Source organism: Propithecus coquereli, unplaced genomic scaffold, assembly GCF_000956105.1.
Source record: "Propithecus coquereli isolate 6110/MARCELLA unplaced genomic scaffold, Pcoq_1.0 Scaffold205, whole genome shotgun sequence".
NCBI lineage: Eukaryota > Metazoa > Chordata > Mammalia > Primates > Indriidae > Propithecus > Propithecus coquereli.
This window is the reverse complement of record NW_012145523.1, coordinates 1,957,393-1,970,685: the sequence shown is the minus strand read 5'-3', so window position 1 is coordinate 1,970,685 and position 13,293 is coordinate 1,957,393. Positions and strand designations below refer to the sequence as shown.

The following is a 13,293-nucleotide window of genomic DNA, read 5'->3' as shown; positions in this document are numbered from 1 at the left end:
TTTCTTTCTCAGGAAAGTCATATCCCAAAACTTATTACACCTGCAGAAAAGGGAAGGGATTTAGAGGCACGGCTCATAGAAGCTTATATTATCCAGTGTCAGGCAGAAGCTCAAGAAGGTATCCTAAATATTGTCAGATTTTTTTTTTTTTTTTTTTTAAGAAAGTCTGTATTGGCATTTAATTCTTCTTTTAGGATCATAATTAGCTGGAATTGAGTTTCAGGTTTTGAGAAATTTGTAATGAGGAATAAATTCACCTTTAGCATTTGCCTTCAGTTCTTAGCATGGAAAGGTCTTACAGTTAAATGGCTTTTTTAAAGAAGATTTTGATTTCATACTGTTTCTGACAATATAAATTTTAACTCATCTTTTCTTCCTCTACTATGCTTATTCTTTTTCCTCTTTCACTGTTTGGCTTACCTTGAAGTCTTCACCTTTCGATGCCAGGAAATAATGGGACTACGTTAAACAATAAAGAAACTTCTGTAGGCTTTTGTTTTTCTTTGCTTCGGACTCCAGTGCTCCTCAAAAAGTATTTGTGTCCTATTACATCATGCTATTTTGTAGTAGTAATTCTCTGTGATTAGCTAGTAATTGGCTGGTGATTTATTTAAAGAAATAGTATGAGAACCAGCAAGCTCAGGGTTGTTCTATTTTGTTCAAGTTTGCATTTTCTGTAACTTTTCTCATGTTAAAACTTTTAACAAAATGCATGAAAATCTCAAGAAGTCACTGTCTTTTGGTATTAAAATTGAAATCAGAGTGAATGAAAGTGAACAGAATTAAAGATTCAGTGTATTGTGTTTGGTTCCAGTAACAATTGCTCGAGCAATTGAACTCAAACATGCTCCTGGACTAATTGCAGCACTGGCTTGTGAAACAGCCAGTTTCTATCAAAAAGCTGGTAAGCTTCTAATTCTGTTGTTACATTTTTAGTCTTTAGATTTTCAAATTTATTTGCTCTTGCCTTAAAAGGGAGTAAAACCAAAAGATTCTCAGATTCTTTTATTATTTGCAAAACTAGAATAATATCTTCATTATTTTATTAATATTTATCTTGTTTAAAATAAATGAATAAAAGCTGTTCACATTTATGCTATGTAACTTCCAATGGAATGGGCAATGCTGTACTTTTTAACTCTGATAATCAAATAATTATATAGCTTTTTTCTTTTTTTTTTTTTTTTTTGGTCTTTATAACAACCTTATAGTTATTATCCTTATTTAGACAAGAAAATGAAATCCAGAGGTTGGGACTAGAACTCCGTACCTCTGACTAGCCTATCATTCTTTTCATTCACTTATTTAGGAAACAAGCATATGTTTTCATTTTTGAGATGATTACTATAATATTTTAGTTACTGAGAAGAGATAAGTAGAACAGATTCACGTTCTAGGGAAGGAGATAAACATGTAACTACATTATCATATCATGAAGTAAGACATTACAGCATTAAATAAGAGCCTAAGCAATTGGGGCATGCTCAAGAAGGACTTCTAGAGGAAGATGATGTTTTAGCCTTATTGTGAAATATTAATAGAAGTTTTACATTTCCTGGGAAGCTTTAAAGTATGGGAGTGGAGCATTCTGTAGTAAGTATAGAGATAGGAAAGAACTTAGCACATTGGGGAACCCTGAGACAGTTGCTCTTAGCTGAAATACAGGATAAGTGATGGGAGAAAAGGTTGGTAAAGTATGTGTGTGTGTGATTAGGCATTGGTTTGTAAGCCTTTGACCTTTATTCTGTAGATATTTGGGACCAATTAAAAATAAGTCTGATTTGATTGGATTTGAATTTAAGAAAGGTCCCTGTAGTTGTAGTATTATGGATGAGCTATGTGAAGGAGTAGTAGGCTGACTTTACTTAGCACTTAAGAAGAAATCTTGTAGTCTGTGGAAGAAATGATGAAAGCTTTGACAAAGACAGTGAAGTAGAAAATGGAGAGGAAGAAATAGATTTGAGAGATGTTTGGCAGAAGGGTATGTGAGTGAATGTGTTTGTGTTACAGAAGATCGAGTGATGGATGAGGTGAATGAGAGGAGAGTATCCTGCGTGTTTCTGACCTGAGTAACTAGACTACTTTTTGCATTGCTATATTATATAAAGTTTTATATATTAATACATAACAAAACAGTGTGTAGGTTAACAGTATTTACTTTGAAGTTCTTGGTCGTAGTCTATTTTTAGCATTATCTTTAGCTTATTAAGCATCAAATGAAAGAGGTACTCTGGTATTTAACCAATCTTATGTAGCTTAAAGTATAGTTATGGGAAAATAAATCACTTTAAGTAAAGAAGGGTTTTTGTTTTTTAATGCGTAAATGCTTGAGGTTTAGACTTTGATGGCATTCTTCTTTAGCATCAGAACACATGAACTAAAAGTCTTCTAGTGAATCAGGATGAAATTATATTTTGCTTTTTAAAATGTAACTTTAGATCATACTTTATCCAGTTTGGAGCCTGCATATTCTGCTAAATGGAGAAAATATCTTCACTTGAAAATGTGTTTCTACACAGCTTATGTAAGTATTTATAACCCTAAAAACAATGTAAATTATTGTCTTTTCAGCCCTTGGAGTGCCAGGTCTCTCATCTTACCAGACTCTTCTTTAGCATTTTACCAATAATGGACAGCTCTCAGTAAATAAATATTCACTGACAGTGCAGCCATTGTGAACTAAGTGGGTAGAAAGAGATTACATAGAATTGTAGAACCGGATTATAGCAATGGAATTACTGTTGGATTCAAAACCCACTTTTCAGGCTGGAACCTTCTTCATACTTAATGAGAATTCTTTGAATCATTTCATCCTGTGCCTTGAGAAAGATACTTACTAATTCTAATCTAAGGCATACCATACAGTACATCACGTTGGCCCTTGAAGAACCATCAATATAAGCATCATTGTGGAAGTTACTTATCAGTCTGCTGTCCCCACCAAACTTAATTGTTTGGTTGATTAGAATGTTATGTGAGAGATCATCAAAAACCTTTTTCAGGTCTAAATAGATATTTTTATTTTTTACACCTTATAATCTGTTTTCAAGCACACTACAGAAGACTGTATGCCATCTTTGACATTGATGTGGATGTTTAAAGAGTAAACTTCCAAGCTCATAAATTTCTCTTAAAACTTCTGTAGTCCTTAACTTGAAAACACTCTTTCCCTCCCCCTCTGCATTGGCACAATAATTTCCTCCTTTATCTCCTACTTCTTAAGTACAGATTTCAGCAAAAAATATTCTCAGGACATGGTTAGAAGGCTATTTTGGCTCAAGGCTTGACATAATTCCATCTTTTATGTGTACAGAGGTGGGGGAAAGCTCACTCAAAAGAAATGTAAGAAATTGCATTGATACTTCAAACGATGGATAAAAGCATTAGTTTTTATGACACATATATAAAACAATAATAGTGGAAAGCATCATGTGGGGAGAGAATGAATAAACATTTGTTTATTTTGTCAGGCTTACTGTTACCATGGTCAGACTTTATTGGCTAGTGACAAATGTGGTGAAGCAATCAGGTCTCTCCAAGAAGCAGAAAAATGTAAGTATTCCTGCCAGAATATTAACTCCCTTTTAAAAAATGTTTTATCATAAAGGGGAGTAGGTTGTTAAAGAGGTTTTGGCTGAGTTCGTGAAAGGGAAATGGGAATGGGTGAGGTAATTGGAGAAAGGAAAAAAATGCTTCAAAAACATTCTAGGGCTGGGTGGGTGGCTCACGCCTGTAATCCCAGCACTCTGGGAGGCTGAGGTGGGAGGACTGCTTGAGGCTAGAAGTTCGAGAGCAGCCTGAGCAAGAGTGAGACCCCATCTCTATAAAAAATAGAAAAATGAGCCAGGTGTAGTGGCAGGCACCTGTAGTCCCAGCTACTCAGGAGGCTGAGGCAAGAGAATCGCTGGAGCCCGGGAGTTTGAGGTTGCAGTGAGCTATGATGATGCCACGGCACTCTAGCCTGGGTGACAGTGTGACTCTGTCTCAAAAACAGAAAAAACAAAATTCTAGAACCTATAGAGCATACCCACCTTTCACTAATAGTATTATTATTGGTATTGCTATTATACTAGGCAAAGAACAGTAAAAATCTTACTAGCTCTGATTTAAAGCCTTTAAGTATAAATAAGCAATGTTAATTATAATAAAAGACTTTATATATTTTTCACATGCAGTTTATGCAAAGGCAGAAGCACTATGTAAAGAATATGGAGAAACCAAAGGACCTGGACCAACAGTCAAACCTTCAGGACATTTGTTCTTTAGGAAACTTGGAAACCTTGTGAAGAATACCCTAGAAAAATGTCAGAGAGAAAATGGATTTATGTAAGTACAACTTAATATTATTTTAGTAATAATATTATGTCAATTTATAATTATATTAAAATATTAATATTTTAGTCATGGTTTCTGTTAGTCTCTGTTCCCAAAGGTTCTATGTTAAATGACATTGAAGTTTAGCATTAATTTTCTCTTTAAATTAGTGATAAAGTTCAATTGTGTAGGGTCTTTTATTCTACTCTGATGATGATATATATTAATAAAAGCACATATGAATTATTAACATAGCCTACTTCATTAGGACACTGTCTTATACTATCTTAATTTTCTCTTAACTGTTTCTCTATTTTTTCTTTGTATGTTTTATTTTTTTTTTTTTATTTTTTTGAAAAGTTAAAAATTCCTTAATTTTTTATTCCTGGTACCACTACCACAATTTACAGGGCAATATACCTGATGTAATGAAAAGGAAAAGAAAAAGACAAAGCTAGAACAGATAAAAGACCTCAGGAATGTGCATCTAATTAACACTACGTTGCATTAATCGATAGCTGCACTTTTTGCAAACTGTGGCTATGACAGTCCTGAACAAGAAGGGTTTCCTGTTTAAGCTGCAGTAACTTTTCTGACTATGGATCATCGTTCCTTCTGTGGCAGATTTTTACAGTTCCTCTAATGCATTTGGGACGACTATCTCAAAGTAACCTGTAACTTTCCTGAAAACTCGCTCTCTCTCCTGCTAAGAACTGTAGCCCTTTTCTGCTGTTTTTAGAACCTTCTGCTACCATATCCGCCACTTCCACCACCAGATCCATAACCACCACCATATGGACTGCCCGAGCTTCTACCAAAACTGCCCCCTTTCATGGGTCCATAATTTGATTGCTATTGTCCACTATAATTTCCAAAATCATTATAGTTCCCACCACCACCATAGTTACCTCCAAAATTTCCTCCTTCATTGTAACCATCATATCCTCCACCACTGCCATATCCACCACCTTGGTTTCTGTATCCTGGTCCACCACCATAGCCCCCTCTACTACTATGACAAGGACCGCCTCTATAGCTGCCACCATCACCTCCTCCATAATTACTTCTGCTGCCGCCATAGCCTCCTCTTCTACCGAAGTTTCCTCCACGACCAAAATGACCTCCACCGCCTCCAAAGTTTCCTCCACGACCCATAAATTTGCCAGATCCACCTCCCCGACCTCTTTGCGATCCAGCAGACTGCATCTCTTGTTTAGAAAGGGCCATTTTCACTTCACAATTATGCCCATTAATAATGTGCTATTTCTGAACAACAGTTTTATCAACAGTATCATGATCATCAAAAGTTACAAAAGCAAATCTTCTCTTTTTTCCACTCTGCCTGTCTTCCATAACTTCTATGGTTTCAATCTTGCCATACTTTTCAAATTGACTACTCTCAAATTACATTCTTAAGTATCTTCTTTAATACCACCAACAAAAATTTTCTTCACTGTTAGATGGGCACCAGGCTTTACAGAATCCTCTCTAGAAACGGCTCTCTTTGGTTCCACAACACGCCCATCAACCTTGTGTGATCGAGCCCACATTGCTGCATACACCTCTTCAACACAAGAGTAAATCACAAAACCAAAGCCCCTAGAACGTTTCGTTTGGGGGTCTCTCATTACCACACAATCTGTGAGTGTGCCCCATTTCTCAAAATGTTCTCTTAAACTATCATCTGTAGTTTCAAAGCTCAGACCACCAATAAACAGTTTTCTCAACTGCTCTGGTTCCTTTGGATCATGGCCCTCCTCCCCCTGGCAGCGGCAGCAGCGACGGCCAGAGTCGGGCTGGGGGCGACCGGGTGGCGGTTTTACCTCCATTTTGAGACCGGACTTGCCTTTTCCAAGTCCTCCATAAAACATATGTTTTAAATATATATATCCTGTCAACTTCCTTTGCATATTCTTCTCACTCTGGTTTTCGCTACCTGTAAAGCAGGAAGATTAATTTTCTCTCAGTCTTCCCTGGTTCTTTTTCAAGAGATTTTCCAATATTAAATCAATGTTGTTCAAACCGTAGATCACCACCTGTGTAGGTTGGTAGAATTAATCTTGACCTTGCTTTTGTCCCTTTGCATTCTTCATCTAGTCATACTGAGCTTTTCACTTCCTTAAACATGCCTGGTTCACCTTTAGTCACTTCCTTTGGAAAGAGGCACTGCACCCCCAAATCTGGGTTGCCCCTCTTTTGCCTTCTCATGGCACTCTACATGTATCATAGCTCCAGTTACATCGCATTGTAATTGACAGGGTTTCTTGACTTTGTGAGTTACTTATCTACATGAGGCAGAAAACTCTCTTATTCATCAGTAAATTGTCATTTTCCTGAACAAGGCCTTGGACATATTAGACACTCAAATAGTTACTGAATACATAAATGTTTATATAAATTGCTTTTTGCAGTTACTTTCAAAAAATTCCATCGGAAGCCCCACAACTGGAACTCAAAGCAAATTATGGTCTTGTAGAGCCTGTACCTTTTGAATTTCCTCCTGTAAGTGCTCATTGGACACCAGAAACATTGGCTACATTTGATCTCACCAAGAGACCCAAGGATGACAGTGTAAGAGATTGGGTTTTTTCTTCCATTCACAAAAGTTTAAAAAGAAAATTCAGAGTTAGAATTTTGATATTCTCACTTTAAATATATATATGTTTGTCTAAACATTAAATTAGTTAATTACAGTGCTTGGTGTAATCTGTCATAGAAGAGTCAGATAAGACCTCTAAGCCTTAAATGTCTTCTGCTTTGCTACATAATTGATTGACATTCTTTTTTAACACATTATCTTACCTTTTTACAACTTGTCAGTGCCTCTTTGAACAAGAGTGTGGAAGAAAACATCATCCATGTTTATAATGTTATAGTAATACTCTGTTTTGGATTTAGCGTATTGCAAGATGTTTGAAGATTTAACCTAATTTAAGCATTTCATGAATCCAGGGGTAAAATAAAAATGCTTTTATTCATTTAGATCTAAGTACTTCTTGGCATTCTAAATCAAATGGTAGATTAAGTGGAAATTCTGAGATCTAACTACCAAAAGAGTAGGCATCTGGGACGAAAGGAATAGAATTGTTTTGCAGCCATAACTCCTTCCTTGAAATTGGGTCATTTTTATATAATTTCCTTCCCATACTAAAACCATTATTCCTTAAAATAACCATCTTTATATCCTTTTCAGCCTGTAAAATAATGCCCTAAGAGATAGCCTATTAACTGTCACAAGTTATTTCTAAATTTTAGTGTTTTTCATGCATAGATTCATCACTCAGAATAGTGTGGGTTTAGGAGTACCATTAGGTTGATTTTTGCCTGTGAGACTAGGTTTTCACCTTACTGAAATGTTGCTTTCTAATCATGTCTTAAGATGGATCGATACTGGCCGGGCGTGGTGGCTCATGCCTGTAATCCTAGCTCTCTGGGAGGCCGAGGCGGGCGGATTGTTTGAGCTCAGGAGTTTGAAACCAGCCTGAGCAAGAGCGAGAGCCCATCTCTACTAAAAATAGAAAGAAATTAATCAGACAACTAAAAATATATAGAAAAAATTAGCCGGGCATGGTGGCGCATGCCTGTGGTCCCAGCTACTGGGGAGGCTGAGGCAGGAGGATCGCTTGAGCCCAGGAGTTTGAGATTGCTGTGAGCTAAGATGACGCCACGGCACTCTAGCCCGGACAACACAGTGAGACTCTGTCTCAAAAAAAAAAAAAAAGAAAAAAAAAGATGGATCGATACTGTAGCTCCTGGAATAGCTTTGTTAATATCAGTGTTATATAATTTAAGATAGCATCTTTTAAAAGTCTGACGTGGAAAAGATCAAGTGTTTGTTTTTGAAATCTTAATTTCTATGCTTACACTGTATTTTTCTTCTTCTCTAGACCAAACCCAAACCAGAGGAAGAAGTGAAACCTGTGAAAGAACCAGATATCAAACCTCAAAAGGACACTGGCTGCAGCATCTCCTAAAATACACCTGAAATACAATATGCACTTAGAATTTCTCTATTAGTAAATAAGATAAACCGTGGAACTGGAGTTCATATTTCTTGAAATGATTTCTCTGGTCTGTAGAATAATTATTACATTCAGAGGGAATCTGCCTTCCGTTTATTTGTTCTTGATTTTTAATACAGTAGAGATATTACATGCTTTGCTTTCGAATTCTCCTTTTTAATCAGGACAACACTGAAAGATTTCATTGTATCTCTAAAGGGTGTATTTGAGGGTTGGGTCTTTTTTTTTTTTAACACTGGGTAGTAATAGGTTTCAGGTTAATATATTATAGGCCCAAATCATATCATTTCAGGTATGTTTTTCTATCTTCACAAAAAGTTTGTTTTCCTCCGTCTTATTAACATCAGAAGAATGCCAGGAATCTGTTTTTTGTTTTGGGGTTTTTGGTTTTTTTTTTTAAACTTCCTGATATCTGGATTCTTTTTTTTTTTTTTTTTTTTTTCGGAGACAAGAGTCTCACTTTGTTGCCCAGGCTAGAGTGCAGTGACGCAGTTGTATCTCACTGCAACCTCAACCTCCTAGGCACGACTGATCGTCCTGCCTCAGCATCTCGAGTAGCTGCAAGTACGGGCTCACATTACCACATCCGGCTAATTTTTATTTATTTTTTGGAGAGATGAGAGTCTCACTGTATTGCTCAGGCAGGTCTCGAACTCTTGGCCTCAAGCGATCCTCCTGCCTTGGCCTCCCAAAGTGCTGGGATTACAGCCATGAGCCATCTCACCTGGCAGGGGTCAGTTTTAACAGAGTTCTTTCCTCTCACCATTGTGTTAATTGGAGCACAGACTTGTTATATTCTTGAGTTATTTATCTTTTCTGGTGGAGGAAAAAGGTCACTTACAGTTAAAGATCAGAAAACCATCCAACCAAATCTTTTACATTTATTAGAATCCATAATTTACTCAAAAATCAGTGTTTCTAAGTTATGGTAAGACCTGTAAGAAGGTATCCCTATTCTCGTAGCCCTGTGCTTCATGAAGTCTCAGTAACCCAAAATGATTTTTACAAGTACTTTTTCTAATGGTTTTTTTACTTAGAGGACAGAGCTTTGTAACAGCTCTTAATGTTTCTATATAAGAGAAGATGGTAAGAATGGAAATGTTTTTTGAAGAAGTCAAATATTGCATGATAAGAAGAAAAAACTTTAAACTTAAGTGAGATAGGTTGTCCTGAATTACACTGGTAATTCTCTACTTCTTTGGTAAAGAAGTAAAATGACTTTGTTACCTGATTTCAGTGTGCATTGTTTTTATATGGTTTTCTGACATACCCTGTCAGGACTGGATTGCTTTAGGCCAAAGGCCATAACAAAAATGTAGAGAACAAACACAGATAAACTGTATGATCTTAAAAATAGATTGTAATATTTGAAACAATTAGTGTAGGTACGAACTTGGGAAATAGTGGAAGCATCATGCTTTAACAAAAGTCACACAGCTGTAGGTTTATCTTTTGATTCTTCTTCTAGGGCATTAGATAATTTTTCTATTATAAATCAGAGACCGATTCACTTAATAGAAATAAGTAAGATATTTTGAGAGATTACTGTGTGCTAGGTACTGTGCTGGGCAGTTATGTAGATAAACCACTGAATCCACACAGCAACCCTGTGAGAAATAAATAAAATCTGCATAAAGTGCTAAAATAGAAATGTATATTTCATTATGAAGAACGAGTAGATTATGCCTATCTGAATCAAATCATTCAAATAAAAGATTACTTAAATCATCTGTCATAGTGTATACTTCTTAATAAAAACTACATGAAATCAGTGAGGTTTTTCCTTAATATACAGAAATGCTAATTCTTGCAGTATAATATTTAATATTTGAAGCTGCAGTTTTCAGAATAAGTAGGTAGTAATTATTTTGCTGTCTGTAGAAAAAATAATTTATTAAATTTCACTGTTTTGTATTATCCTTATTACAAAGTCATCGTTTGCTATATGCTATTTACTGACAAAACTTTAAACAGTACTTGACGCCAGCTCTTTACTCTCTGCCTATAGGACCTATTTATTTTAGGTGCTAGTGCTTATTATCCTACTTACAAATTTTCACATTGACATTTTTGGAGATTATGCTACTGTTTATCAAATGGAAATGTGTAATATGCTCAATGCTTCTATAAAACACAGTAAATACCGGTATTACTGTAACTCAATAGGCATCTTTGATATGAGCAGGTAATTTTCTGTTGATTCAAAAAGGTAACACTTGGTGACTAAAATATCCCATTTGTTGAAATCATGTTGGAAATTTTGGAAATTATCAAGTAAAGTTGCAAGAAGGTTGTAGAGAGATGTAACTATGTTAACTATTACATACATTTCATACTAGGCATTGACAACTAACGTATTTCTGCTAAAAGTGTTTGTATAATGAGTTATCTTTTATTTATGAAAATAAAAGTAATTTTACTTATGATTCCATTGGAATTTATATTTATTTTCATTAAATATTTTTACACTTACTAAGCCAGTAACAGTTAATATGTTAATACAATGCAAAATCATAACTTCATAGTAATGTTTTAAAATGACATTACATTTGCATCAGTTTTATATTAATACTTAATGAGTTTATTAAATATTCAACACTCCTTGACCTGCTTGGTTTCTACTTAATTTTTATCAGTACCTGTCACCTCTTAATCTGAAAGAAGGATTTCAATCGGCCTATTTATGTCTAATGCATAGTATTATCCAATATGATACAGTATTTGTGTATTTTGATAAGGTAAGCTAGAGAGCTTATCATTACTACTATACAATAATCTGTAGAAAGGTTTGTATTTTGCAAACTTGCAGTGGCATTTTTAATGCTGTATAAATGTACTCAGAAGTAAAACCATATTCAGAAATATTTTCCAGAGTAATCATGCTTTAGAAAATTTGCATTTCTCATCTCTTTTATCCTGTATGAAAATAAACTTGGAATGTCACTTTGGGTTGCCATACTTTGTATCTAAAGACTATTTTTTTACTTGACATTTGAGTAATTTGCTTTAAGTTTTTATTTAAAAATGTTTTAGTATGGTTCAGAAAAGCTGGCTAGCTAAAACAATAGATGTTTTAGTAGCTCACAAAGGGATCAAAGTAGTTAATCTGGAAGGGGAGTTTATAAAAAAAAACCTATATTTGATTGTGTTTATCCAAAAGGCCAGAGCTGTCACTTAACGCAATTCAATGTATGTAGCGCTTTGTGATGTGCTGGAGGTAGAGGGAGCTCACATTGTTACTCAAGAGTGCTCCCCTGAGAACACGTTAGCCTTGAATTTTGCTTCTTTAATGTAGAGCTTCTGGAGTAGTTTGCCTCAGACTAATTCAGGAAGCCTTCTGGGTGGCTAGCTGGGCAGGACCTAAGGTGGCTGGAGATTCCAGGCTGGTCACCACCAGAATTTCAAAGAAAGAACGTTCTACATCATCGGCCATGATGTAAAGAAAGTTGGGAAAGTCCCTAATGGGACAGGCATGGACACACATAGAGGTAATTGGGTGCATGTGCATGATTTAATACTGAAAACAAAGAAAATTCCTGCCAGGTGATGTTCTGTCAGTAACTCCCAAGGAGCAGTAGTGCTTTGTGTTATACATGTGTTTGTTTATTCATATTTCACGTTTTCCCCTGCTCTACCTTACCCCCGCCCCCGACACCCACACACACACTAGGGCGAATCACAGATTGGGGTGGGCCAGTTCACTTGGGCCTAGGGAAATGGTGTTGAATGCTGCTCTGTGAAGCTCTGCATCTGAGCTGAGGAGTGGGGCTCCGGGTGTCTTCTTTCTGCTCACACCAGAGGTTCGATGTTAAGCCCACCTCAGACGAAGAGGGAAAGGTGGAAGCAGGAAGGGGGACCAGCAGGGGGCCAGGCAAACAGTGCTAACTAGCTCTTGTGTTGCTACCTAGCCCCCATTCTTTGCTGCATTTTAACCTGGTCCATTTTCTACATAAAAAGTAAAAGAACTCTAGAAAATTTTAGGTATTATTTACCTTTTTAAAGTTAAATGCCAAGTGCAGTGTGTTATTTGGATACAGATTACAATGCTATGTTTCAGTGAAGGAGTTAATTAAAATGACTAGAGATGTAATGAGAAAAATGTTAAATGAAGGATAATTCACTCTAAAAGCAGGAAATAAAGACAAATAGTATACAAGTCTGTTCTCTCCATATTTTTCCAATCTGTTAAATATGTAGTACCTTCTCCCACCCATTAACATTAAGTAAATGTATGATTCACTTACTAAATATTGAGCTCCAGCTCTGTGTCCAGCAGTGCAGGGGCAGAAGATAACCGCAGTGAACGCACAGGTGAAAACCCTCCCACTCTGCAGAGGGGCAGGGCAGGAAGGGGAGGGGAGAGCGAGACAAATGACATAAGTGAAATATGGACTCTGTTCGATGTTGGTGCGTGCTAAGGAGAGGAAAAGGAAGAGGAGGTAAGACGTTGAATGGCGGTAAAGGGAACGAGAAGCTGCCTTGAAAGCAAAGAGAGATCAGGGTGGGCTCCATCTGAGTTAAGGGCTCGAAGAAAGGAGGGGAAGAAAGAGAGTAGAGAGCAGACAGCATGAAGGTCCCTGCAGGGGCCTATGCAGTCAAGGAACTGCAGGGAGAAGGCTGGGCGGTTGGAGTGATAATGTCAGTGGGGGGAGAGCGGTACCAGACTAGGTCGGACAAGTCATGGGCGTCAGACACAGCCACGTAGGCCATTGTGGGGACTTTGGCTTTCACTCTGGGAGAGATGGGAACCCAATGGCTAGTTTTAAGCAAAGGAGTGACATGATCTGACTTAGGATTTAACAATTCTCGCTGTTTTTTGAGTGTAGACTGTAGGGGACCAATTGGGAGGCCTCTGCAATAATCTAGGTGAGAGACGATGGCTTAGACCACGGTGGTGGCAGTAGAATGGTGAGTAGTATGATTCCAGAAATACCCAAGAGAATTTCCTGATGGATGG

General features: G+C 36.7%; 1 protein-coding gene and 1 pseudogene across 1 annotated transcript in view; one reads left to right on the top strand and one right to left on the bottom strand.

The window, feature by feature from the left end:
* Positions 1-8,346, top strand: part of BROX (BRO1 domain and CAAX motif containing) — a 20,124-nt gene extending 11,778 nt beyond the window's left edge. The window contains exons 7-13 of the mRNA XM_012644077.1: positions 13-118; positions 815-904; positions 2,439-2,524; positions 3,471-3,552; positions 4,176-4,326; positions 6,726-6,885; positions 8,202-8,346. Of these exons, the coding sequence (XP_012499531.1) occupies positions 13-118; positions 815-904; positions 2,439-2,524; positions 3,471-3,552; positions 4,176-4,326; positions 6,726-6,885; positions 8,202-8,288 (762 nt within the window). The 3' untranslated portion in view covers positions 8,289-8,346. The remainder of the gene's footprint in view (positions 1-12; positions 119-814; positions 905-2,438; positions 2,525-3,470; positions 3,553-4,175; positions 4,327-6,725; positions 6,886-8,201) is intronic.
* LOC105810152 lies at positions 5,011-6,143 on the bottom strand (annotated as a pseudogene).
* Positions 8,347-13,293: the final 4,947 nt, after the last annotated feature.